At 41.4% G+C, this 27,281-nt stretch overlaps 1 protein-coding gene across 1 annotated transcript in view; it reads right to left on the minus strand.

Moving 5' to 3' along the window:
- The window catches only part of AACS (acetoacetyl-CoA synthetase), a 37,637-nt gene that overhangs the window by 3,159 nt on the left and 7,197 nt on the right, over nucleotides 1-27,281 (minus strand). Inside the window, exons 4-17 of the mRNA XM_082293696.1 lie at nucleotides 24,963-25,076; nucleotides 18,696-18,793; nucleotides 14,905-15,019; nucleotides 14,320-14,401; nucleotides 14,067-14,214; nucleotides 9,944-10,024; nucleotides 8,778-8,902; nucleotides 6,053-6,117; nucleotides 5,753-5,875; nucleotides 4,326-4,439; nucleotides 4,042-4,167; nucleotides 2,427-2,496; nucleotides 1,697-1,755; nucleotides 707-909 (exon numbers count right to left, since the gene is read on the minus strand). Coding sequence (XP_082149822.1) covers nucleotides 707-909; nucleotides 1,697-1,755; nucleotides 2,427-2,496; nucleotides 4,042-4,167; nucleotides 4,326-4,439; nucleotides 5,753-5,875; nucleotides 6,053-6,117; nucleotides 8,778-8,902; nucleotides 9,944-10,024; nucleotides 14,067-14,214; nucleotides 14,320-14,401; nucleotides 14,905-15,019; nucleotides 18,696-18,793; nucleotides 24,963-25,076 — 1,523 coding nt within the window. The remainder of the gene's footprint in view (nucleotides 1-706; nucleotides 910-1,696; nucleotides 1,756-2,426; nucleotides 2,497-4,041; nucleotides 4,168-4,325; nucleotides 4,440-5,752; nucleotides 5,876-6,052; nucleotides 6,118-8,777; nucleotides 8,903-9,943; nucleotides 10,025-14,066; nucleotides 14,215-14,319; nucleotides 14,402-14,904; nucleotides 15,020-18,695; nucleotides 18,794-24,962; nucleotides 25,077-27,281) is intronic.

The following is a 27,281-nucleotide window of genomic DNA, read 5'->3' on the forward strand; positions in this document are numbered from 1 at the left end:
AAGTCCCAAGTGTTTTCTCTAGACACACTCAAGTCTTTGTGCAAATAAGACTTGGGAAAACCACACTCTACATCCCCATTCTGCTGCTCAGAGTCATTGAGGAGGCTGTAACATCAGAGAGGCCTATAAAACCAGACACTCCACCTGAAGAGTTCATACGAAGAGCTCTAGCAGAACACAGCTCCAAAAGACTGAGCATGCAGAACCTTTAGCTACACAGATTTCTCCCCCTGAAAAAGCACAACAATTTCATTTTAATTACTGTTACAGTTAAGGCAGTAGAGCTACATTTAAGTGGCTAAACAGATGTAAAAGTGAATTGGTTTACAAAGTGATTTTCTGAATTTCCTGAGTGCTCTCAGCTTTCCTAAGAAAGTCACTCGTAACAGGAAAATAAAACCAAAATATGCTTACGGATAGCCAGAAAAGCTAAAGTTGAATTACCTTTTTAATATCTTCTTTTAAGGGGTTTAAGTACATATTACTGAGAAAATGCAACCCATTTAAAAAACACAAAACACACTTAGCTGAAGAGGAGATGAAAAGATGTTGCTAGGCAACATAGACAAACTATTTATAAAGCCCGAATACACTTTTGAGATGCTAAAATTTCCATGTATGTGGGTTTGAAGAGCAGTGACAACTGCTCCTTAATTACTATTCAAGGTGACAAAGAAAACAGTAGGCAGCCGTTCTCCTGCCATACCGGGATGCCTTTGGTTTCCAGGATGAGGCTGGGGACGTGCCTGGCGGAGAGCGCGGCGCGGATGGCGTCCTGGATGCGCTTCACCAGGCTGCGGCTGAAGGCGTGGCTGGAGGCCATCTTCAGGAACAGGATCACCCTCTCCTCGCCGTCCTTGTTGTACTGAGGGACGCAGAGGCTGTCAGACACCTCCTCAAAGGCTTCCACTGGAAATGGAGTCCTCGTTAGCACTTGGGTTGGTGGAGGGTTCTGGACGCGCGGTTTTTGTGGTTGTACCGAACAAAAATCGCCTCCCCTGCACGGGCAAAGGCAAACAGACCCTGCCTGGGGTATCCTGCACTGAGCTTCACCTCTTTTGGCTCTGAAATTTTAACTCTTATGTGAAAATCCAGGTTTAAGGACCATTTAGGTTCATAACAAAGTTTTGCTATTACTTTTGAAATCCGTAACAAGGTTTTGCGCTAAACCACTTTCTCTGCCTTTCCTCACAGGCCCCACTGCAGCAGAGACAGGACACTGAAAGTGCCTGGTGTCACAAGAACAAGAAGGCAACAGGTCCTCAAATCTCAGATTAGCACCTTTGCAGGGACAGTTTCCCCACCTGTCACAGCACAGTCTTTGAAATACAAAGCACAAGCCCAAGAACTACTCCTAATTATCAGGAAAGGTACAACAAAAACAGTGTCAGGGGCTGGCCTTTAGGGGAAAAAGAAAAGCCTGACAGGTTAGGGAAGAAAGAAAAAACCTGCTCCATACAATGTTGCTTTTGTATATCCCAATGAGTCATCTCCCACCCTACAGATACTTCAGGAAAGCAAGCAGTTTCAAGCGTACAAAATCAAATTTTACTGATACTAATATACTCTGCACTGTCTCATTTGACAAACAGCAAGTTTGTTCTTACTTAATCCTTCCATCCCCTTTATAATGGTTAAATTCTGGATTTAAGGCAACAATGTCGTAGCTGGAAGAGGCGGAAAGTTGATTTCATACCTATGTTATAGATTTCAGAACTTCCAAATCTTACTCCATTTGGATTTAATGTACCATCACTGAAAAATCACAGACAAACAAAGAAACATTAAAGTGTGATTACAGCTTGATGAAGAGGAAAAATTGATGCAATTAACCAAGTCTCTCTAGTGAAAGCAAAACCACATTAGAAACAGAACTGTAAGAGAATTTTGAGTCAAAAAGGCATTTTACTCATTAGAATGAATCTGTACAGAGAACAGCAACATTAATTCACTCAACTTTGGTACAAACAACAACTTTGAAATGCAAGCAGTAAACTCAGCCCCAATTGTGATCTTGAATGTCTGATCACTGACAGAGGCACAACTAAATACCTTCTGAAATGAAGTTTTGCTGTAAAACAAGATGATGGCAAAGCCAAGACCACAAAACAAGTTCCCCAATTCACCACCTTGAATGTGCTGCACTCTCAATCTGAACTCCTGTGACCATTATGAACCATGGAACACAAAACCCAGCCCAGTACTGCCTTGTGCTCGTAAATACAGAACTGGGGTAGAACCTCAAAATGAGCTCCCTTCCCTCAAATCCAGCTGCTCTGATTAATTAAGGGTTGAAATCCACAATATGGGATTTAATAAAAATACAAAGCTAACAAGGGTGACAGAATGGTGTACATTTACTCCTAGGTGAAGACTGCAAGTTTTAACACCTCTTTACTCCAAACACTTCCACCAGAACACTGTACCTGCGACCCAGCATGACAATTCCTCCAGTCTTGGGATTAATTTTGCAGTAATCACCATGGGCCCAAACACCTGGTGGGAGATGGGAAAGGTTAAGCAGCTGATTTCTTCTTCATCCAGTCACAGCAGACACTGTGTAACTGAACTGGCATTAACTGAGTGAAATACACAGAAATACAACAGACACCCACTGAGAACTGCCCACAGCCAGGGTGACAGTACTGAACTCCCCAAACAACCCATACTACATTTACTATAAAGAACCAGCACACCAGGGACAGCTCAGAAATTAGGCTCAAACCCCAGGTTATCTTCTGATTGCTTGTTTGCATGACTACACAGCATTCCCTACAAACCCAGTGAATAGCTGCTCTGAACACCACATTTTGAATTACTGAAAGCATCTTCCACAAAAGTAACAACATTCCCACCTTGATTCATTGTCTTTCTTGATCCATTTTTTTATTATGCACAATTCTGTAAAGGAAGCTTCCTGAGCTTGTGTAATATGTATCAACAACTCCCTAGGGAGTTTCTGTGCATACTGTTCTTGATTTGTGTTAACGCAAAATCAGGTTTGACTTTTCATTATTATTTAAGATTGATACTGCCACAGCAGGCTGCCAAAAGCAGAAGTACAACCCAAATCTATTCAAGTTTTTCTGAGGAAAAATACCAACCTCAATTATTTGCACATAAGACCATTTTTTAACTGAACTGTTACAATCTCAAGCCCATTTACAAGGAAAGCCAGAAAAGGGATCCAGACAGAACCTCAGTGATTTCAGTCTTAAAACTGTCACACAGATTATTTTTCTCTCTATTTACTGCTGTCAGGCTTACATGCAGACTGCAACTCTGACATTCCTCAGTTTTCCTGTGTGATTATCTCCTGCTGCACATCCTGATTTTTCTTGTGAGTTGACTCTGTATTGCTGCTATTAATTAAAAAAAAAAGTTTCCACATCTGAAAAACAGCAGCTAGAGATCCTGCTCCTTAATATCCCTGCCCTAGAGGCACTAGGGATTTTGGCATTGTTGTGCCACATAAGGAAAAGCCCTGGATGAGCAGAGGCCTCCACAGTTACCAAAAGCCTCTGGCCCACAGGTGCCTGCTCCTTTATTCTGTAGAAGGCTAAAGATGCACAATATGCATGTCTGAGACAGCATATACTTAATATATATTTAATCCTCATGCTAATGAAGTAGCAGCTCAGCACTTTCCCCTTGGGATTCACTCCTGTAGCCAGGCAGGAGCAGCCTGGCAGAGGTGCAGCAGCACTCATTAATAGCTGATTGCTACCTGACCTATTCAGCACTTCCATTTCACACCCGTGCCAAGCACTGCGCCTGCACTGCAGACTCTGACAGGCAGATCTGCCTCGTGAGAGCAGCAGCAAAACGAGATTAGAGCTTTGCAGAGATCCTTACTGGTTTTATTTGGATCTCTGTCCAAACAAAGCACAAGAAAACAGAGGGAGATATTATGAAACACCATGGAGTTCTCACCCTGGAAATAGGGACTCAAAGCTGCACCTGTGGCTGTCATTGGGTAGCAGCAAATAAGCCTGTGCCTTCCCTTCCAACCTGCATCATCCAAAGCCCTTCATTACATACCTGGGAATTTTGAAAAATAAGCCTTTCTGTATTTGCTTCCATTCTCATCGTTCCAGAAGTGTGTGGGCTGACAGGGAATAGGCTTGGTACAAACCAGCTCTCCACTTTCACCCCAAACTGGTTTTCCTGTTGACAAAAAAAAAAGAGGTATTTTCCACATTTCCTTTCTGTAAATAACAGAATAACAAAGCAAAGAGCATCTACACTTATTATTTGCTGTTGAAGTTAGAAAATACAGTAGCTAGATGATCTTAAGTGTGCACAGTATTTTGGATCATAGCTACCTTCATCATTCCAAGCTTCTACAGCCATTCCAAGATTCCTGGCCTGAATTTCTCCTTTGTAAACTGGAACTGTAACATTGTGACCCATGAAACATGAAATTATATCTGTTCCACCTACAATAAAAGAAATCCATTTAGAATACACAGTATTTCTTTGGAAAAAGCAAACATGATAACTACATAGGAACTCTGAAACAGTCAACTGCCAACCTTTGCCCAAAGGCTTCTGATCCACACTAAGCAGCATAGAACAAACAGCATTATCCAGGATGCTGTGACTTTTATTAAAAGGTTTTCTTCCTTACTTTATGTATCTTGTCATATGTGTATGTCTTTCATGCAGAACTATCCCTTAAGGCGTAACTTTTCTCCTTTCAACAGTCTCTTTAATCTCATTTAAGGAAATTTCCATTTATAGGAGAGAGAAAATAAACAGGCCCTACTTTACAGACTTCAGATATTTACAGAATTACTTAGAAATGTTCTCTTGTTTGTTTTCATTAGTTTAAAGTAACCAGTCAAGCTATTCCGCTCAACATTTACTTAGCTGTTATACTTTATCAGCATGGGAGGAGGGGAGCCAGGCCTTCAGGATGAACAGTTATCTTAAGAAAAATAGATACTGTCAAACTGCTTACTTAACTGCAATATTTATAGTCTTTCTAGGACTTCATGGAAGAGAATTAAGACATAAATCAATCATGTTAGCTTTTCTCAAGAATAGGCTTCTGCATTTGAGTCTATTAATGTCTGTAGTAACAAGTTCTAGATTCAGCACTACTCTCACTGAGCCCAGAGTCTGAGATAACTTCAGTAGCAGAATAGTTACATTTTAAAAATCAAACCGAGTTAAAAAGCCCTTTGAAAAAGTCAGTCCTTGTTACAAAGCAAAATGAGGAGTGCTGTGGTGGACCTTATGTGACCAGAAGTTGCCTCAGCTAGCACTGCTCACAACAAACTGCACAGCATGGGGGCTTGATACTTCTCTAATTATATAATCTACAAAAAAAAAATCTTGTCTGCAGTGCCAATTACTTGGCACAAAAGAACTGAAACGGGAACTATCCAAGAGGTATTTTCTGCTAAAGTCAGCTATTTGCAGAACAGTATGTTCTGTAGGTTAATAATCTCTGCTTGATCTCACCCTGCCACCCCTAAGGACAGCCAGTCAAAATAAATTATCATACTTAAAATCCAAAACATCCACCAAAAACACTTCAGAGTGCCTTTATGGCAATGGAATTTCATTATGGCACAGTGAATTATGCAGAAGAACCTCAGCACTAAAAAGACAGCTCATTCCAGTTTAACTATAACCAATCCCAAATGATCCAAAGCCCTAAGCTTCCCAAACACACAGCACAGACAAGCAGGAAGGAACTGCACAGGCAGAGAATTACTGGGATGCTGCAGCATAAAAGCCTCACCTGAAATGGATCCCAGGAGGACACTGCTTTTTATATGTTTGTAGACATACTCATAGCTTTGAGATTTGAGAGGTGATCCTGTAGACAGGATAGTGTGGAGTGTTTGGAGATTGTGTGTTTCACCTTAAAAAGGAGAAAATCAACACAGGTTAAGGCAGTGTTTTTACAAGTGTTTGGAGCTATTTGTCACCACAATCCAGAATAATTACATAAAGGACTGCAACAAGATAGGGAGCCAGAACCAGGAGAGGAAAGGTAGGAGGGAGGACAGAAGGGATTCACCAGCTTTTTGAAGCTTACATGGTTTTAAATTTTTCTGTTCTAGCACAGCCAGCCACTTTGCACCCGTTCCAAGGATGGTGATCCTAGAGGGGAAAAAAAGTTTACATGTTTTGCATATTTAAATATGCTAAGATTCTAAAGACCTGCAATTCCCACTGCAGTAAGCAGAGGCTGTTACACACTCTGTATGTGGATTAGACAAACAATGCAGCCTCTTAAAGCTTTCTAAGGGCAAGGCACATCCTTTTGAACTATCCAAATCAGTCTGATCACATGTCATCTCTGCAGCTCTGAAACTTTTAACTCTATCTTTAAATATTAAGCAGAGCTTTCCCATCTCACGAAGACATTCACATTTACAGGAATTTGTAGCTGCTCCAAAGACATTAGAGAATGTTACAATGTTTACCTGATTAATGGGCCATAGTTTTTCAAGAGTGCCTTGGTACACTCTTACACAGAAGAACTTTGCCATTTCAGGGCACAGTTTGACAAAAATTACTTTACTCAGACAGCAACCAGAGATTTTTCTGGACACACCTGTTCAGTTTCCACTGGTGAAAGCTTGAGCTGCCTGTGCCTAAATCAACAGGAAACTTGGCCCAACTGAACAATTCAATCCCGCCCTTGTAAGGTGTATTTAGAGCTCTTCAATACAATAGTAGAATTAAAACTTGAAACAAAGGCTGTGTTTCTTCCATCTATCAATGGAAGTGCCAGTTTAATGCTGCTGCTGACAGCCAGGACATCCTCTTACCTGCCTTCTGCTGATTCACTTTACATTACAGCAATAAACTCAAGAAAATGCCCAGAGATAGATGAGGATAAGGGACACAGCCTGAGTGCAGAGCATGGGCAATACCAACACCAGCAGAGCTTAAATAAGATCCTGCCAGGTTGGCTTTTACTCCAAAGGCAGGATGGAAGGCAGGACACTGTTCCAGGCAGAGAGAGGGGGATATTTCAGCACTCCCAGAAGGGGATATCTTCCTTTGCCATTCTGGTGGAAGACTCCCCTCTCAGGTAGAACAGGCTCCTTGCACAAACATCAGTGCATAGAGCAATTTATAAGGCACATGGCCAGTGCACCAGAGAGGCACAGAATGGTTTGGACTGGAAGGAACCTTAAAGATCATCTAGTTCCAACCCCTGCCATGAGCAGGGAGCCTTCCACCACAAGAGCCCACAGCTCCTCAGTTACCCTGTACCTCCAACCATGTGAGCTATTTTTACTCCTGTGTAACATCTCACTTTCCTTCCATGCCTCAAATCAGTGCTTATTTTACATTAGAATACAAAATGCTTCTCTATTTTAAGCTCTTTGACACTTCCTCTACAGCACATGTAGAGCCAAATCTCCAATTATTTCCTTCCAAATGCTACATAACTGCATTTAGTCACCATCCCCCAATTCCCTTGCACAGATCATTAATGGACGTCCACTTGAGTCATTCTTGCCACGCAGGATGAGATACCCTGATGATACCCTGAGAATATGCTCTCTGAAGGGAAGTGTGGTGTATCTTCAGAGAATAAGGTAGTCTTCACATGTTGAAGCTCTTTTTTTTAACATATTTAACATATGAGTGAGCTGGGAACAGACTGCATGATGAAGCAGCACCCAGATGGCCACCGCTTTTAGCGCCAGATTACAAAAGTGAGACATGCAGACACATTTATCTTCACTTGCTTTTGGCATGTGGAAACAATGCTTAAAAATAAGCTGGGTTTTTTCCTCAATTCTCTTTTTTTTTGCCTGTTGTTCTACCAGGGTTTCTTTGTGGGGTGAAGCATGGCTGAAGTTTGTGGGTTTCTTTTGTGTGGTTTTTTTTTACTGGAAGCATTTTGACTTGGCATTAAGCTTCAGTTATAATAGCCAGAGACAAAATGTCAGTCTTTAAATATTACATGCCACAAAAGACAAGTGAAGTTTAAATTATTAATTGTGCAGAGTCAGAAAGTGAATCTTTTGTCATCCACTTTCCACCACAAACAATTTTAATTACCAATTAAAAATGACACTTGTTTTACTGGTATTAAAATTCAAATCTTCTACTTACATCCAGCTGGCAAAATAGGAACATTACAAAACAAATCCAAAAAAATCAAAGTTTAACAAAGTATACAAAGCTAAATGCAATTGCAGGGTTTTACAGCTGTTTCTCTGCTACCTGCCATTTCTCTAGGCTTCAAGAAAGGGTGCTGTGAACATTTTCAGGCACAAAAAAATGGTATGAAACAATTACTGAATGGCTTATCAGCATGAATTAGGCATTATAGATTAAAAAGCAAAATATGAAAATATAAGCAACCCTGCTGAGCCTTTCCAGTCAATTTATGTCTTTAAGTCAAAGTTCTATATTAAAATCTTATATTGAGCTGCTTGAAAAAGAGTTCTTATTTACTAAGTTCTGAGTGTGCTGAGAAATTGCTCTTCAGGTTGCTCCCAATTACTGCCTTTTGAAAGGGCTGCTCTTGAAAACTATTGAACCAAAAGTCTTTGTTTGCCTGGAATTCTAATACCTGACTCAAATTTGAAACAATCAGCTCTTTGTCTCTCCTGCTCTCTCAAAAAATGTTTTAGTACAAATTTTTAAGAGCAGTTCCACTCAAGGCTGAGCCAAAAGAAACTGTGTCACGCTGTGTGTGAATTCCTGACCAAGAGAACAACATCAGTGAGGTTGCTTGGGTCACTGTGACAGGAGCCAATGCCATCACCCTTTATTTAATCCTGGATACATACCCTAGTCTGTCAGTCAGGTCCCAGAGCACATTTGGTGAAGGAATTAGAGGAGATCCATCATACAGGACCACTGAAGCTCCTGTAGCAAGTGCAGTCACCAGCCAATTCCACATCATCCAGCCAATCTGGAGGAGAGAAGAAGCCTCCATGAGTTTGTCAGCTCACTGCCTGCAGTCCTGGCAGCTCCAGCACAGCACCAGCAGTGCTGCCTGCTGGCACAGGGGCTACAGGTAACTCTACAAGGAGGGACTGGTGCAGATCTTGGCAGAAGCTGGACCAAAGCATGATCCCTGTCCTCATGCAAGAGGTGCCACCACTTCCCTTGCCTGAAGTTCTCCTGCTGTTAAACCCACACCACTGATTTTGTCTGACCATATTATCTAAGCCCCAGCAAATAAGGCTGAAGCTCTGCTCATCCTCTCACCTGTCCCAAGACTGCATCCAGCTGCATGTTCCTGATGGATGTTCATCTAACTGATCCTTACAAACACCTAATGAGATGGGGATTCCATGCCTCCCTGCACACACAGCTTTAAAGCACGAGTCAGGAGACAGGATAACTTTGAGACAAGGCAATTACCATGATCCCTCCGTGGAGACATTCCAAGCTGACTAGTCATGTTAAAGTTCAGAAAGGAACTCATGAGGAAAGACAGCCTTCTCAAACTGCTACAGTCACAGAAGTCTTAGGAATCATTTTTTTTTAATCCCAGCATCAGAAAAAACACCCCCACCACATAACTGAACTCCACACAGGTGAGGTGAGGCTTAGAGCTGGGCAGCTTCTTTCCTCACAACCAAAACAGAGACATGACTGAAATTCTCATCTTCAGTGTGACCTAGCCCTGCAGGAAGGTGGAATCTGATTTGTAGGCAATATTGATGAGGCAGCTTGATCAATAAACCTAAGAGACTAAAAATCAATCCATTTTCCTCACCAGCTAGGTCAGAAACATTTAACATGGGTTTGACCTTTCATCAGAAAAGGTCCCTGTTGCATTTTATTATTTCACCTGATTTTTTTAAACTCAGATAGGACAAACCCTTGCAGTAAAAATAAAAAAACACACAAAGAAATGTACTTGTGGATTTGTATGAAAAGCTGTCCCATCTTTATAGGGAAAACATATTTCAGTGTTTTTAACAATGCCTTAAGCCCCACTTGCCGTTGTGTAGTACATAATCACATCACTGCTGGTCATGTTGCCATGAAGGATGTGCTCCTTCAGGTGCTGTATTAGGGTGCCCTGGAAAAACAGGGAAAAGAAAATACAGAATCACATAAATGAAAAGCAAAACTCTGACAGCACATTAAGACTTTTAAAATACTAACACAGTCAATACCTTGCAGCATGTACTCCAGGATTAAAGCAAGTATTTCCTTTAACTACAACTGAAGTAAATCCCAGGGCCTATCTAACAGCAGCAGCAATTGCATTCTCCATTTTCTCACATAACTTTTCAGCCTCTCTCATTAGACCTCAGCAATTCCCACTGCACATCACTTTTAATCCATGGAATAAACAACTTCCTTCCCTTCCAACTCCACACAGCCAGAGTTGCAGAGTACTCCATGCAGACCCTCATTTTAACAGCAGGCTTTCACCAGTCAGATTTTCCAAGAGAAGCCCTTGGACAGTTTCATTGTCCGTGTATTTGGGCAATGGGAGGAGTGAAGGACTGAGAGCTGCTATAAACTGCAGCAGCTGCTAAACATTAGCACTATGTATCCAAATTATCTTATCTATTAACATCTAGGAGACAAAAGACCTGACAATACAGATCTCCTGTAAACACTGGAATGACTAGACATGTGAAATGTCTCACTGCTCAGAGCATCAATATTAATAATGCCCTTAAATGTATTACTTCCTTTTGTTGGAAGTGCTGCTAAACCACCTTCCTGATTATCATTAAAGCATAACTTGCTAGGATAAATAAATTTACAGACTACTTCATTAAGTCATTTCATTGCAGTGACAAAATTAATGTAGCCAATGTTAAAAAAAATGGTTTTTGCATTTATGCAAGGAGTCATAGTGAAACTATTAAGAGCCTCATAAGCATGAAACAAGATTTACACTGAAAGAAAACAGATTACAGATAAACATTCGAAATGAAAAAGGAGAGTCATAAAACTGGCACACGCTTCAGGAGAAAAAGCAGAAAACATTAAATAAAAATAAAGGAGTAAATCTTATTTTCACTTCACTGCTCAAAGGAACCAGGTCTGAATTTGCCTACTGCTGTTTGATCACCTTCAGCTGTCACAACGCTGCCATCTAGCCACAGCTACCATCCTCTACAGCCGAAAATCACCCCAAAAATCGGGATTTACAAACACTGTGTCAAACTGAATTGGTAAGGTTGCCAAAAGAATTGCAGGTGTTAGCATAATTACTGCATTTATAAAGGAAAGCACATTGTCCCTGCAGGAGATTCTGAAAGAGCCACACAAAATAGCAAAATCGAAAGTAATATTCAATTAAAATAAATACTGGTTTTCTTTTTTCCTTCATTTAGTTTTTGCTACTTCACAGTTTTGGAATCAAAAGGGGAGTTTTAACAATGACTTTAGGTACCGGCTATGAACAATTTCCCTGCAACACCTGGTACATCTCAGGCTGGAAACAAAGGGACTCTGGGAAAAGGCAGAGCTGTTCCAAAGAACCCACAGACCAAAATGCTCTCTTGAGTTCATTTATAGGACTTGTTTATTTATAGGACTTTTACAACCCTCCAAATAAACCCCAAGCATTTATCATTTCACAACAGATCTGGCAGCTGATAAAACTCCCTGGTCTGCTTGTCCTCCTCAGGACCAACACAGGGCTGGTGGAGTGCTGAGCATCTGGAGTGTTAAAAACCAGCAGGCACAGCTGCTCCTGAGCCCCAGCACAGCCCAGAAGGGACCAGTGCTAAGCACTTAGAGAGCTGAGAGAGCCAGGAGCAGCTTCAGGGCTGGCCTCAAAGCAGCAGTGTTCTCCATCAGCGCTCAGGGAGAGGGATTTGCCTGCAGCTACACAAGGAATCCGCGGCAGCGCACACGTTTGAGCTCAAGCCTTGCAAGTCCTTGAGATGGACAGACATGAACTTTGAAGAGGATTTTACCCCAAAATTCTCTCCTTAGATAGCTGGGAACATGGAATAACTGGAAAGGGCGCTGGTATGAATGAGGCAAGAAGAACCAATGCTTTTAGGACTAAAGAATAACAATTACTAATGTCTTTCTGTAGCACACTCAAGTGGCCAAAACCATACAGCTCTGCTTCCACGACCAAAAAAAAAGCCTACTCCTCTGAGCCACCATTTTTAAAATCATCTCCCATGACCTGGCTTAATTTTCTTTATTTATGTATGTCATTTCCCTGTGTAGCAAGAAAACAGACCAGAAACATACTGCACAATTAGATAAACGAGTTGGGAATTTGAAGTAAGCTGCATATTTGCATCTAAAAATCAGTAACAAAACAGCATTGAAGCACACTATAAATAAACAATAACTGAAATCTCTTCACCAAAATGTCATCTCTTCTTGCTGTTTTCACTACCAAAAAACACACTTGGTTTAATCTAAGGCTGGAAAATAAAACAAAGACAGTAGGCTAATTCTGCTTTTTTTAAAATCAAATCAACGTGAATCATCCTATAAATTTCAGTGGAAACAATATTAAGCCAAGAACAACCAGAAAAACCCAATCAAATGTGTAAAAGACATCTAAGAATTTATTTGCATGGACTTTGTGTAGGCCCTACTCAAACTGACTTACAATGGATGCAAACACTGAGGTTCCTAATGCAGCAATTTGCTCGTAGTCCACAGGTGTTAGCACCAGAAAGAAATCACCCTGCACCACTACAGAGCTGCTCAGTGTGAACAGAATCCTCACAAACAACAGATCTTATTCATCCATCCATCCATCACCTGCTCTCCTCCCCAGCAAGGATGAGTAGTCTGGACCTACACTTTAAGGTAGCTCTGTGCATGATTCAGCTGGAGAGCAGAGTCATGATTCAGGGCAAGCTAAGACAGGTAACATGGGAAAAGAAAGTTTTTGCAAGAGAAAAGTCCTATTGTCTGATCTACAGCTATTTTTCATCTCTACTGTTTATCACCTATCACTGAACAAAATACCTGTCCTGTTTTTGCTAATCCACCTCTGCAAGTACTTAACCAGTCTAAAGCCAGCACAGCTTCAGAAGAGCTGTCAAACTTCAAAATCCACCTCCTTTCTTCTTCACAAACATTGGATTTGTGTCCCAAAGGGACCATTTTGTACATCACATGCTGCCTGGTATGATCTCCTACTGATAGCATATAAAGCAGAGTGTTTACAGGCAGCAGGGGATTTGTCTGTGGGCAAATCCTCCAGTCCTTGCCATCAAGGAGAGGCAAGAACACACACACTGTGGGCACAGCATCAAAGGATCCTGCCCTCAGGCCACCCAGCCCTGCAGGATGCTCATCCTGACTTGCAGAGCAAACAGCAGAAGTGATGGACTCTGGCTAAAAGTTGTGCAGTTCCATTTATACACATGGCTACAAATGCTCCAGACAACACATCCTGCCTGCCTTAAATGGAAGAAAAACCTGCCTTCTATTAAGGATTATAGCAGAATTGAAGTTTCAACACTGCTGCAGTCACTTCCTCTACTTTAAGAGCTTTGGACCATCAATAGCAAGTGGAAAGCATGTGAGCAAGGTGCATTCTGGCACCAGTATCAGCTACTGCCTTTAGCCACAACAAAACACTGCCTAAACCAAAGTTTCAATACAAAGCAAAACCTACACTCAGACACCAACCTTCCAGCCTCCTTCCTTAAAAAACAAGGACTGATGAGGATGACATACTCTGAACTGATAAACACAAAGTAAAGTTCAAGGCTAAAAATCATCTAGATAATAAAAACTGCAAAAACTGCCTATGGGCCTCAAGCTAACAGTGTCCAAAAATCAGTTGCAAACACCCAAGTTCTTTGACTTTTGTTCTTCAAGTATCAGTCAGGCCACTTCTACTGGTGCTTTTGTGAATGGCACTTGCTTCCAGGAAACACCTGGAATCCAAAAGGTCTCCACACTGACCTCTAAACTAATGTATTTTATATCCTTATCAATCCACAGTTGCTTTCAAACAGCCACTAACAAATAAAAAGGTTCACTGCAAGGTACTGAAAAACTGTCAGCAATCAATTCCTCCTTAAAATACATCACAGTGTGATACTGCTAAAGGAAAAATGTAACCCAAGCAGTTAAGCATAGACAGTGCAGCTCCAGGAGGGAGGACATACCCCTGCTGAGTGAACCATGCATTTTGGTGCCCCTGTGGTGCCTGAGGAATACATGATAAAGAGAGGGTGACTGAAAGGCAGCTGCTCAAACTCCAGCTGGGGAGCCTGGTCTCCTCTCCCAGTGGCAAGGAAGTCTTCTAAAAAGACACTGCATAAGAAGGGGAGAAAAAAAATGAACATGTCAAAACTTTCTGAAAGCATTACCCCAGCTCACATATAAGATCACCTCTGTACCCAGTAGTGCTCCCATTACCTGTTTGGAATCTTAGAAATATCTATGGTTTCTCTTGAAGATACATATGGAATCACCACCACTTTTTTTAGGTCTGGAAGCCCTGGAAGAAGGAAGAAAAGAATTATTTCCTACCTTCAGTTACATAACCAAAGGTCTTTTTCTGCCTGATTGAATCATACAGTTTAATGCACTAAGTAACAGAAATAATTCTGAGGCACTGAGTATTGAAACCCCAGAGGGCTAAATTGTTACCCAAGGTGTAATTTCCTCAATGCTGCCAGCCTTTTATGTGTAAATCTGAAAGTTTTAGTGCTGTAATGCCTCCCCATTTGTCTTCAGCAGCACTTTGCTTGAGCTTAAAAACACCATGATCAGCCCCCTGTTCCCCTGCTTCTACTGTTGGGTAATTTCTGATGATCTATTCAAGATAAGCAAACAGAAGACTTAAAATTACTGAACAGATCTGGGTAAAAGTTGAATGGTCTTTTCTGAAAATCTCAATGGCCACAGTGACACTGTAGAGAGGGAAGGACAGCAACAAGCAGTGGCAGCACAGGCTCTGAGTGCTCAGAACGACAGACCAGGTAGGATGCAGTGAAATACCTTTTACCACCCTCAGCAGCTTTTCCAAGTGGTTGTGTTCTTTGCCATTGTATATAACAGCTTCAACAGAGAAGATGAGCTTAGGCTGAATTTGGGAAAATCTGTCCAGTACACCCTAGGGACAAAGAGAAAAATGTGTTAAAAACATGAAATTAACTGAGGAAACTTCAGGGGGTGCTAAATGCAAGTTTCAATTCAAGCAAGGAGTAAGGACAGGAATTAACAGGAGAGTTGTTAAAAGACTGCCTGCTTGTCTTTCACTCACACAAGATCTCTGAAGCACAACAGGTTTGTAACAATCTATTTCGTGACCCCCAAACAGATCAGGCAATGATAAAACCCCCACAAATCACAGAACATCCTTTATGGAAGAGCCAAGCTCACAGAATTCTCTAAACAGCTAAAAAAAAAATCACCTTGCAAGTCAGATTAGACTCATGTAAAGAGGACAAGCAGCTGTGATGTGAGCAGGAATTGGGCACTTGATCTCCATGAAGGTGCCCAGGACTCCTGGCTGCACCTGCAGGCTCCATGTGCCCCAAGGCTGCTGGGGGGAACAAACACCAGTCTTGGGAGAGATGCATTTATGTGGTGATGTGGCCCCTCACAGGACCTGACAGCTTTGCTCTGCCACCATCAACAAAGGAAACCTCACCACTGTTTTTTAGCAAAATAAATTGATATTGAACACCCACAGATTACCAACAAAAGATACCACAGCTCCTTTACAATCTCTGCAGCACAACACATTCAAATGCTAAATTTTCAGGTGTCTCCTCCAGCTTACACTCTGTTCAGGAGTTTACCACAGCTATCACCCTATTTGAGATTAAAACCCTTCTGGCATTTACTTTTTTCCACGTACGCTGCATGCAGCAGCCTACCAGAAATGGATCTTTTTGTATTCAACAGCAAGAAGCAAATCCTTTCAATAAAAGCTCTCAACACACAGGTTTAAACCTCCCTAGCTCCATTACTTGAGGCATTAAGAACCACAAGATTACACAATACTGTAAAATTGCCAGTTAGCTGTTCAAGAACAATCTCCTAAATCATGTTGCAGAAATCAGACTTGAGTCATCTGCTTATTCTTCCCAGCATTCTTTATTCTTCTGGTTTCTATTTTGCCCTCTACTTTGCAGCCAAAATGAGAAACAAATTCTTACCAAATCAGAAGATGAAAGCAAAAACATCACAATCAACTCATCTCTGTTAAACTCCTTTCCAAGCTGGGCTGCTCAGCATTGCAAAAACATCTGCTGCAAAAGGACAGGAGTCCTGTCCTGATGATTTCCCCATGCTGTCTCCTCAGGAAAGCTCACTGAATACCACAGGTAAGGTACAGGGATATGGCTAAATATAAATGTATGTGCTGAGAATGTCACTTAACAGCTTTCCCTCCTATCAAAGATGTGTTTCCTTTTCCTTGTTCACCTTATAAGAAAATACAGTGACAATGCACTGACATTCAAATTTATCAATTACTTTAAAACAAAAAAATCACCAGAATCTGTTCTGGTGATAAAAGAGGTTTTCAAGAAACCCCTAATGTGTTACCTAACACTCAGAAATGGAGATTTAACTAATACATTACAGTTACTCTCTCAGGGAGTATGAAGTCAAATTTCCTGCTTCTTGAGTATATTCTCATACCTCCTTCTTTCCAGGAACAGACCAAGCAGCCACACACGTGCTGTGTGCATTTATATGTGTGTACATATCCCCATGCTGAGTGCAGAGCACACACATCCCATTTCCATGCTGCCTGATGTTTAAAAATTAAGACCAATGAGCACTAAGGGTACTCTAAACAGAAGAGTCAAATCTGAAGAGAAGTGTGAATCAGAAGCAGAGATGGCTCCAATTCTCAGGGTCCTACCAAATCTGCTAACACACCCAGTTAGATTCATTAGCACTGGCAGGGCCAAGTCCCACAGGGCAGCCTGATATGATACAAAGGCAATACAAGCAGATGGAACATGTAATTGCTGCACTGGAACTTTAATCCAACCAGATGGCCCAGCAAGGAATTCCTTCCACAAAAAGCTCAGGTGTAGCAGATATGGCTCATTCTATTGCATGAGCTTCCAGTTCAGTCCAAAAAATTGTGCAGTGCCCCATGAACAGAGCTGCACTGACTGTGCTGGAGCTCACCAAAGGCTCCTCACTGGGAGGAGAGCTTCTTTATAAACTTGTACACCCAACCATTTCTCATGCACAGGCCACAGAGCACCACTTTCCCATTAATTTATGGAAATGGATAACAGGGAGTAGAGAGATGAAGCAGCAGCTGCCAAGAGTGGCATTGTGCGTGGGAGGGAGCTCAGTGCTTCTCTGACAGCAGACTTCCTCAGCGCTTGAAGACTTTGGAGGGATGGCATTCAGAGCCTGCAGTGTGTAGGCAGTTCTGAGGAGTGGCATTTCTGAGCTTCACAAAACACACATACACAATTGGACTTAAATGGTGAAAATGCTACATTATTTCTCCAAGCACAAAAATCCTTGTTTATAATTAACAGGACTAATGGAACTTCCCAGAAGGAAGAATAGCTTTTCCTAAGGGTGAAAGCCAATGTCTCTGAGGGTCTCTGCTTATCTCCCTCAGGATTTTAGGATTTGAATTCATGCCAACACACACTGCCAATGGAAAATAAATGATATTGATGGCACTGCAGCTCCAAGGCCAAGTTTCATTAAAAAGCTATCAGAAAAAACTAAAAGCTGGGCACTGAAAACAACAGCACACCAACATGGACAGAAAATACACCAGTCCTTTGAAATGCAGTCAAGTGAACAATCTTCCCCCAGATAAGAGATCGAATCACATTGCACAGAAAACACTCTATACCATTCTATACATCATTTTCTGAGCAAGCAGAAAATATTTGTAGAACAGATTGATCATTACATGCTGTAACGATTTTTTTAATCATTTTTTCCCCAGTGATACACCCTCAAGTGTAAGAGCGTGGAATGCTGCTGCCCTCTAGCGCTAATCCAGGAAGGACTGTTCCATACATTTTCCCAGCCACAGGGGTTAAACACTGAAATTGAGGGTATCATCTAAAAACATTGCTCTCTGCACTGTGCAATGCACAAACACTACATTTTGCCTGTGTAAACTTTCAGATAGAAGAAAGGTTCAGTGCCCCCTCTTAGAAGTGGTTTATGTGTGGCTGACATGTCCTAAAAACTTTCTGAAGGAAGCAGAATATATTGCCAAAGCTTCCAGGGCACATCAGTTTGGATGTCATGATTTCACACACAGCGTTTATTTCTAGGACAAAAAAGTTAATCAGGTTAGTGATATTAGCATGGAATTCCTCACTGTGGGCAAATAAAGCCTTGTGGAAAAGGCCAACCAAGGTGGTGCTGAGTTCACCCTCACAGGAGGCAAAGGATGGGACTACTTAGGAGTGTGGAAACTGGAGTGTGGCTAAGAAGCCCAGGGCAGGATTCAGGAGGAAGAGCCAAACCTCACAACACTGTTGCACTGCTGCTCATCAGCATATTTAATAAAATAAAAGCTCACCAAGACCATGGAGTCCATCTGAAAACACCCCAACAGTGAGTAGCTAAAGCCACTCAAATCACCAAGCTGAAAATCAGTAGTGACAACTGAAAGCAAGAGGGTTTGTGCAGCTCCGGAAAAGCTCCGGAGTACTCGGCTGTGCCAGGAGGTGGCAGCAAGACTGAAGGGAACAGAATCCATCTGCCACCCAAATTTATCACCCTGGCATTGGGCTGAGGCACAGCGAGGGCTGCTCTGCACAGGCACTGGGGCTACTCACGTTAATGCCAAAGTCTGGGGATGTGGAACTCCAGATAGCACCAATGCTTGCAGCAGCCAGCATTGCTTCCACTGCATGGATGCTGTTGGGCAAGTAACCTAGGGCAGAGGTAGAGTGGTTAGAGATGGAACAACACTAAAAATATATATATAATGTATACAGTAAACAGATTTTAAAAATGCACACAGTCAGTGTCATACCTTGAAGCCAAATCAGTTACACAAAGAATTAGTAATAAATCTATTTATAAAAATATTTGTATCAGGCTTTTTATCTACAATGTTACTCCCAATTTACAAATGTTCCTGCTTAATTAGGAGCTTTCCAGGATAAGAGGGCAGCACACTGAAAAGAGTAACTGGGAGAGAGTTAATGGGATTGATTAGGGTACCCAGAGACTAAGAATACAGCAGCATGCAGGGGAATAGAACAAGGCTGTAGGAACAGCCATTAGAGAAAGAACAAGCATCTGTAAGGAAAGATTATAAATAGCTCAAGAGCAGAGATTCAGCTTCACAAAGCTAAACGTTGTCTGGTAGACACTGCCAGAATCTTGAACACAAACAAGCAAAACCAGTGTCTCAGCTGATAAGGGAGTAACAGAGTGGGACAAGCCCTGGAACATTCCCACACAAATGTGGCTCTTCAGGTTTCTCTCATTAGCTTGCAGCAAGATTTCAAGATTTAAATTCAATTTATCACAACATACAGAATAAATTCATGTCAAGAAAGTCAGTTTCGTTTCAGTGAGCTCCATTTGAGCAACTCTCCAGAAGGTGCTGGGTGGCTGAGTCTGACTCTGCACTGCTCAGAATCCAGCCCACAAATGAAAACATGCAACTGCAATTCACAATCTACACTGAGGAGGATCAAAGACCTGGAGTTTCAGATCACCCTCTTTAAGCAACCTAAAAAAATGACCAAGTACTTTAAAAAAAAGCACAGGATGGGCTTAATTGCAGTACTCTGACATCTAACAAGAATTCTGCATTTGAAAACAAAACTTCAATGGCAATAAAAATCCTTTTCAACAGGTGTGGTAGGCACTGAAATCTTGGGCTGCAGGTGCACCACAGGTATCTACCAGACAGCAAACACTCACCAGTGCAAGGCACTTCTCAAAGAAGGATATTGACGGATGCACTTCTCAGGACAGGAACTAGCATCACAGATCTCAACAGAACTTTCTGCTACATTAACATTATCAAGTAGGAGGGTACCAAAATGGATTTTTGTGAGGTTTTTCTACACAGCTTGAAAAAAATCCATCCTTTTTCAACTTTGTAAAAAGTAAACTTGAAAATTAAGCTTTAAACCGAGATTTTTCCTCATGCAAAAATCCATGAGATCAGTTTCTTAAACAGCAGTGCCACTGCAGTTACTGAAAGCTGCTGTGCTTTTGGGAGCAGTAACTTTTAAAACAGCATTACGACTTAATCCCAACCATTTCTGGACAACACACAACTGTGAATAAAAGCCTCATGCCATGTTAAGATAAAAATTACTCCCTAGAACTGCCTACAGCTTACAGTGGTTTGTTCAGTCAAGTTCTTAAACACAAAGTGCAGCAAAAGCTCATGCCCATAAAAGCACTATTTATTTTGCTATTTTTCCCTTGGGGTCAAGGTTTACACAAGACACAGTATCCCAAAATCTTTGTGATTTTTCTTGTAAGACAAATACACCTCTCTAAATAATTTGAAATGTATGAACCAGAACAGATCAAAATGTCATTTTGTGTGACGAAAGCAGTTCTTTAATTGATGCCAAATATTTCCACTCAGCATTTCTTGGATGGGATCATCAGGGGGCCAGAGTGCAAGGAAAACTGAAAGATCTCTCCCTGTGCTTTGGAGCAGTTGTTACTTTGCCACAGCTTACAAGCTTCAGGTCTGTTTTAAGCAATTCTCCTTTTCACCACTCCTACACAAAAGCCCTCAAGGCAAGAATACAAGTGTCTGCTGATTATTGTGAGCCAGGCAATTAAATCATTACCTTCATTTGTCAGCTGGCTTTGAGGTGGTGTTTGAGTCTTGGAGGATACCAGCCAAAAGTGCCCAAAGGTACAAAACACACAGCAACTGACTCTGCATTTCTGTATCTTTACCCAATCCTGAAGCCTTGCTGCTCTCTGGGATCGCACAGATTTGTCCCAGCACCATCCCAGATAAAAATATGGGTCTGTTCTGGCTGGAGATCCTCCAAACACAGCAGTGTAAGAACTCATGTTCCTTTTCTCTCAACAGCTAAATGACACAAACTACTTCTGCCAGTCTTTCAGATGAAAACTGAATTCTCATTTAGAAATAAGTAAAAATTATAAATTTTTTTCTTCCTCTCATATCTGAGATTCTCAAGCTGATCACAACAACTGCCATGTATGTACAGCTCCCTGCATTTGACTGTGCCCCTCAAGATACCAGCACACTCCTCAGGGCACTCAGTGGGCTGACACAGGTCCCGAGTGCCTAAAACTGGAGAAACAGCAATGTTGCTGACAAAGAGGATGAAAAAGGCAACTTCTTTAGCTGGATTAACATCAGGCAGGAGTTGCAGAGCAGTGACCTATGTACAGAAGCTCTGTACTACAGAGGAATAATGGTACTGCTGATTTAAATATTTATCATGTTTGCTCATATATTTAACTAGAAACTCCATGTTCCTTGATATAACATTGCAGCTAAGGATCAAAATCAGGATTTGCCAGCATGGTAAAGGCTACAGAGGGTATAACTATGTCTGCATCTTCTTACCCCTTTCTTGAAGGTGGTAAGAAAGGTGGAAATTACTTTCTATTACTAGAAGGAAAAGCATCTTCCTACTTCGGGTGAACTAGAAAGCAAGTGAATAAAGGGCTCAAAACACAGGAGCTGGGAACTCATCAAGTAGGACTACCAGAGTATGACACACAGGAGTCCCAGCAGCAGTCCTCTTGAATTATAAAAATGTATACAGTCTCCAGAAAAACAGACATGAAAGTTTTACCTGACAAAACCTGTGAAGTCTCTAAGCAGGACAAGTGGTATTTTAAAAACACTGTCTGGGTTTGGCTTTTTTTTTTTTTAAGAGGCACTTACAGCCTGATCTGCTCAGGACTGTAAGTGCCTCAGCATTTTCTGTCAGTTGCTATTTGCTTAATCTAGCACAAACCAAGATTACAGTTACACATGTTCATTTACACTGCAGCACTTTACCAAGAGAATAGGTAAATACTGTAGCCCAAAAATTTCATCTAATCGTGCCAAAAACTATGGCAAATTCTAATTTCTCAGAGTGCTGAGAACACATTCCATGCAAGCACCTAATGCCTTCATAAAGTTTAATAAAGGTGTACTCAGAGGCACCCAAACATTCAGTTATCTGCAAGGAAGAAAAAAAAAAAATCAACAATTGAACTGGGACCCTGCATCAAAGATTTTGTCTGAGCCTTGAAAAGAACACACCAGGAAGACAGAAAATAGGGAGCAGCAACTAAAATATCTTCTCACTGTCTTATATTATGGAACTACACCAGCTCTCAAACTGAACAGAATTCAGAGAACAGACTTCCAGTTTCCCTTCTCAATGTTAACACGGCATTTTGTACTCCTGTAGGACTTGCAATTGGCCACCCTGGCTAACATTACTGTGGCCTGAGACTATTAGTACCATGCTAATCTTCTTACAAAGCTAGCTTTAAAACCCACGTAAGCAACCAGGGCTAATACAGTTGCTATAGATAAAATACCAGCTCTAAACAATGTAATTCACTGATGTTTTGTTGAGGACGTTTTTGTGTGGACACATGGGGAAGATCAGATTGTTTTTAACTGCTGACTTGTAACAGAGCAAAGCTGGCAACAGGGATAAAGTAGCAGCAACCAGTCCAGAGAGGAGAAACATCATCCCAGGTTTATTTTATTCCTGTTTCAGTCGTTGTTATTTGCCAAACAGATGGCCAGTGGGAGACCAGGAGTACCACACACAGATCTGTGCAGCTTGCAGGGGGTACTGTGTGCCTCATCCAACTGTACAAGCATCACTGATAGTGATGCAAGACATCTTTAGAGGAAGAAATATGTTTCACAACACATCTGCTTCAATTATGTTCACTATTAAGTGCTCTCAGTGATGGAAAGGGAAGACTAGGATGAAATCAAGCTGAAAAAGTGCTGACACCATTGCCTGTCCACCCACTCTCACCCACCTCCAGCTTTAACCTACTATTACTGTCATGATGCAACCATAAATTGTATTGAACAAACTAGGGGATATGTTAAGTATAATGAGAAGTTAAAGCAGTCTTGTCTTAGAGGCAAAGCATGGGAGATGAAACTCACAGGAAAACACAGTAATAGTCTCCTGTGTAATTCTAACAGCTCGAGGTTTTAAGGGAAAGTGTCAACAAAGGGTATCACAACCTGACAGGCTGACTACATGTCAGGCATGAAGTTCATAGAATATCTCCCTTCTATTTAAAAGCTGATTTTTCAGAAGCAGTACAAGCAGGCCCTGTGTTACTACTATGAACCACAGCAAGAATTGCCTTTCCCTCTGCCATCTGCTCTAAACTGGAACAAATTACATCCCCGTGGATTCTTGCAAGTTTTGGAGAGCCTCATTTTTGATACCACCCAACACTTATTGATTCTTCCTCTGTCCCCCAACTCAATTTGGGAAGCTTCAGCCTCTGACTGCAATGTTACAGTTGAGCTCTTCCAAGGACTGCCAATATCCTCTGGCACAGCAGAGAAACATAAGAAAGAAGCTGAGGTACCATTGAAGCATCTAAAGTGTACTACTTTATTAACACATTTTTAAAGTATCAACTGTGTTTTTTAATTTAAATAAAAGGTAAGCCAGTTGCCAAAACAAGAAATATTAAAAAATCAGCCAGCCTGCAGTGCTAAACAAGACAGTTGTTAACTAAAAGGAACTGTTACTAAAATTATAGTAGCATTATTAGCAGCACAGGCTACAGCTATATTATTTCAAGACCATGTTTTCTCCAGCTCAGAGTACATTTTTCCTGCTGTTGCTGCTCAAGAAATGGTCAGATATGAACATGACAGCATTAAGGTTGAAAATTGAGATAAAATTAGAGCATCTTCATTCAGACAAACCTTCTTAACTTCACTGTATGGCTCCTACCTAATTAAGGATTTAGCTCTAATTCCATGTTAAAAACCAAGCCACCAGCTGTGATAATTTAATGTTTGGCTGCCAGTTCCAGAGAATACTCATACCATATGCAAGAAATGAGTTCTGCTGAGTAGATTTACATTTCCAGGTCATAGCTGTGGGTTTAAAACTTGGTTTTCAAGAGACAGGTTCAAGTTTGTAGCATGCAGAAAACAAACCAAGAGATTCATCACTTTGAGTTTGCATCATGTAAGAATTTATACACTAATTTAGTATAATGGCCAAGTGTCACTCAAAGAACATGTGATTCCAGCAGAACAATGATACACACACCAGCAGAACTGCCAGGTAGGAGCCAAAGAGCCTCAAAGATATTGCAGTTCTGACTTGCACTGCCACAGACAAACTGAAGAGTATCACAGAGCACACATAACAGAGGTGAAGCAGCTCAGCTGGAAGATCAAAACCAGCAATTTAGAAATGAAATGTAACTCCTTTCCATGCCTGGACTACATACTGGACAAGCTGTTCACAGGACAAAAACCTGTTTATATAGAAAAACACACATGACAGCCTTGTGACAGGAAATATTACTGCAAAAGATGGATCACAGGGTTCTAACTACTCATCTCTGCACTGGTGACTTGAAGAGTTTTTGCCCACCAGCTGCTCACTCCCACCATTCTGGGGGCAGGACAAGTTCTCTCCTCCAGACCTGCAGCTCACAGAGCACTGGGGCCACAGGGTCAGGAATTACCAGTGCCACCAGGACAACCAACCTTGGACCATCATTTCCCAGACTGGCCCACACAAATCTGCCAGACCTCGTGACTCAAGGCCCAGCTAGAGGCAGAGTCTCCATCCCCTCTGCTCCCACAGAGGGTTTCTGAAGCAGACCTCTGTGCATGAAGCATTCTCCTTCCCCCTTCAGGGCTACAGAACCTGCAGGCTAATCCAGGTTCCTTCCCTCTACAAACGCATTTCCTACAAATGTAAATACAGCAGCATAAGAGCCTTTTCTTTGGAATGTTTATGTGAAATTTTCTGTGAAACACTATTTCATGGTCATGTTTCTGTAACTCTGACTACTCACTTGCACATTTCAAAAAAAATTCCACCTCCTGTCCCTTAAAAAAAATTACTCACCCACAACTCTGTCTCCTACTTTTACTCCCATCTTCCTCATGGCTGCAGCATACAAAGCTACAGCTTGTCTCAGTTCTTCAAAAGTAACTTTCAGGATTTCTTCTTTGCCTTCCCCTAAGGAAAGAAAATTAAAGCAACCAGTCAGAAATCAGGCATTACAACAGGTCTAGTACAAACAACTGATTCTCAAAGAATAGAAAGCAATTTTAGGAGAACAGCTTCCAGTAATATTTATACATTTGCTTTTGAAGTTCTTTTACCAAAGCCTCTCCTTTTTAATGGGAATCAAGTATTAATCAGTGGTATTTATTCATTAGGCATGAGGACGTTTCTAAAGCCAAACATCTGCAGAAACACAAACTGAAGAAAACTGTGTGCTCTCAAAGAGAATTCATGGTAAATAGATTGCACTCACCAGGGCTAACTTATAACATGGTAAGAACTTCATTTTCCCTTTTTGCTCAGTTTTCTCATTAGGTCTGGGAAGCAGCCCCAAGCTGCCAAGTTCAGGTTGTTACAGCAAGTCACTGACTAGAAAATCATGCACATACAGGCCTGACTTCCACTGTGCTTTGGGAACATCTGCCTTTGCCAACACAGTACAAAGCAAACAAACTGACCTGGACTCCATTCACCTCTGAAAGGATCTGCAGGGTGTTTTCCCTATTGTACTGAATGTCAGATGTTACATAAGCTGCTAATAAATCACTCGTGAAACAAAATGAACAAACCTGAATGTTATGAAAGCAAAAATCTGTCACCTTGAAGTCCCTTCCTGTACTTCCTCAGTGGGATGCCTGCAAACCATGTGGCCTGTCCTATTTCCACTGTCCAGCACTTCTTATGAAGGCACACATGCCAAGGCCATCACAGGAAAGGTGAGCTGCACACCCTGCTCCTTGAAGGACAGCTGCCATCAGTCTGATTGCCTTAAGCAGGGAATGATACTTTTTACTCTTCTACCTTTTTAGACTTTCACACCAATAAATCTGGACTTACACAGAGCAAGGGAGCAGGTCATGATGTAAAACAACCCAAGTCCCTGCTACATGCAGTTCACAAACTGAGCAGGGACTGCCAACAGAGCCTGTGTTCCCACAGAACAACAGGAAGTGAGACACTGATCTTGCTCCATGATTAAAGCCCCAGGAGAAGGGAATCACAAAAAAGATTCACCACAGGAGCCAGTGACAAGTGAAATTGTTTAGGGAAGTTACATTCACACTCCTGTGCCCTATGACAACCACACTGCCCCCACAGAACCATCCCCAGTGAACACAAACCTGGCCCAGGCCCCCAAACCACCACTCTGACCTAGCAGCAGGGAGTTACCAAAAAATACTCTGACTTAAGAAGTCTTAAGAAGATTAAACACAGCAGAAGGCCACAAAAGAAATGCAGGTGGAAGTCTGTTCACCACAGAGGAGCCAGCTGTTCATTCCAGCACTCATACAATAATCAACTAGAAAATAATTTTGCTCCTTTTGCTATCACCACCTGTGATTATGTGACACACAGCAGTCTCTGGTACACCCCATGACTTCCTAACAAAAAGGACCTACAAAACAACGTAATCACATGTCAAAACAAGCAATTCACTGAACTGGTAATAATTCCTGTGGTAATTTGAAGTGACAATATTTAACTCCACTTTCTCAAGTTGCATGTTTAGTTTTTAACATTAACAAATCAATCATATCAATTCTACACACATTTAGAGTTGACTTATTAATCAATGCTTGGCTTTCAGATGCTCTACAAGATATACTTAACTATATTGATTTTTCTCTACTAAATAATACATAAGAAGCTTTTCTAACAATCTCAAAATCTGAAAGTGATGAGTCCATTACTTTGAAGCCAGCTTTTGGTTACAAGGCTCACTTCCATCAGGCTTTACCAGATCAATTCTTATTCCACCAAAACTGGGTCACAGATTTCACCATTCTCTTTGAACTGGTAGTTGATTTTAATGTATGTATGAGATCAGAGAGGTTTCTTTCAATACCTCTCAGCAGTGAAATGCAACTGATAAGTATTTCTCCAGCAGTAAGCTTACAGAAGGTGATTGTTGTCTCACACAGCTGTTCAAAAACAATTTATTTGTAACTCAGAAATGGGTTCCCATGTACCTAAAACCAGAAACTAAGATTTTTTAACACCTACACAATCAATGCAGAGTTCTGCATCATCTTCTCTGCTAAGGAGCTGCAAGGCCTCATTGTTCATTGATAAGCTACTAAGAAGCATCACTGCTTGGTCAGCCTCATGATAAGGATTAGGTCCAGCAGAAGGGAAGCCCAGAATGCAGCTCCCTCT

This window comes from Coloeus monedula, assembly GCF_965178545.1.
Source record: "Coloeus monedula genome assembly, chromosome: 18".
Classification (NCBI taxonomy): domain Eukaryota; kingdom Metazoa; phylum Chordata; class Aves; order Passeriformes; family Corvidae; genus Coloeus; species Coloeus monedula.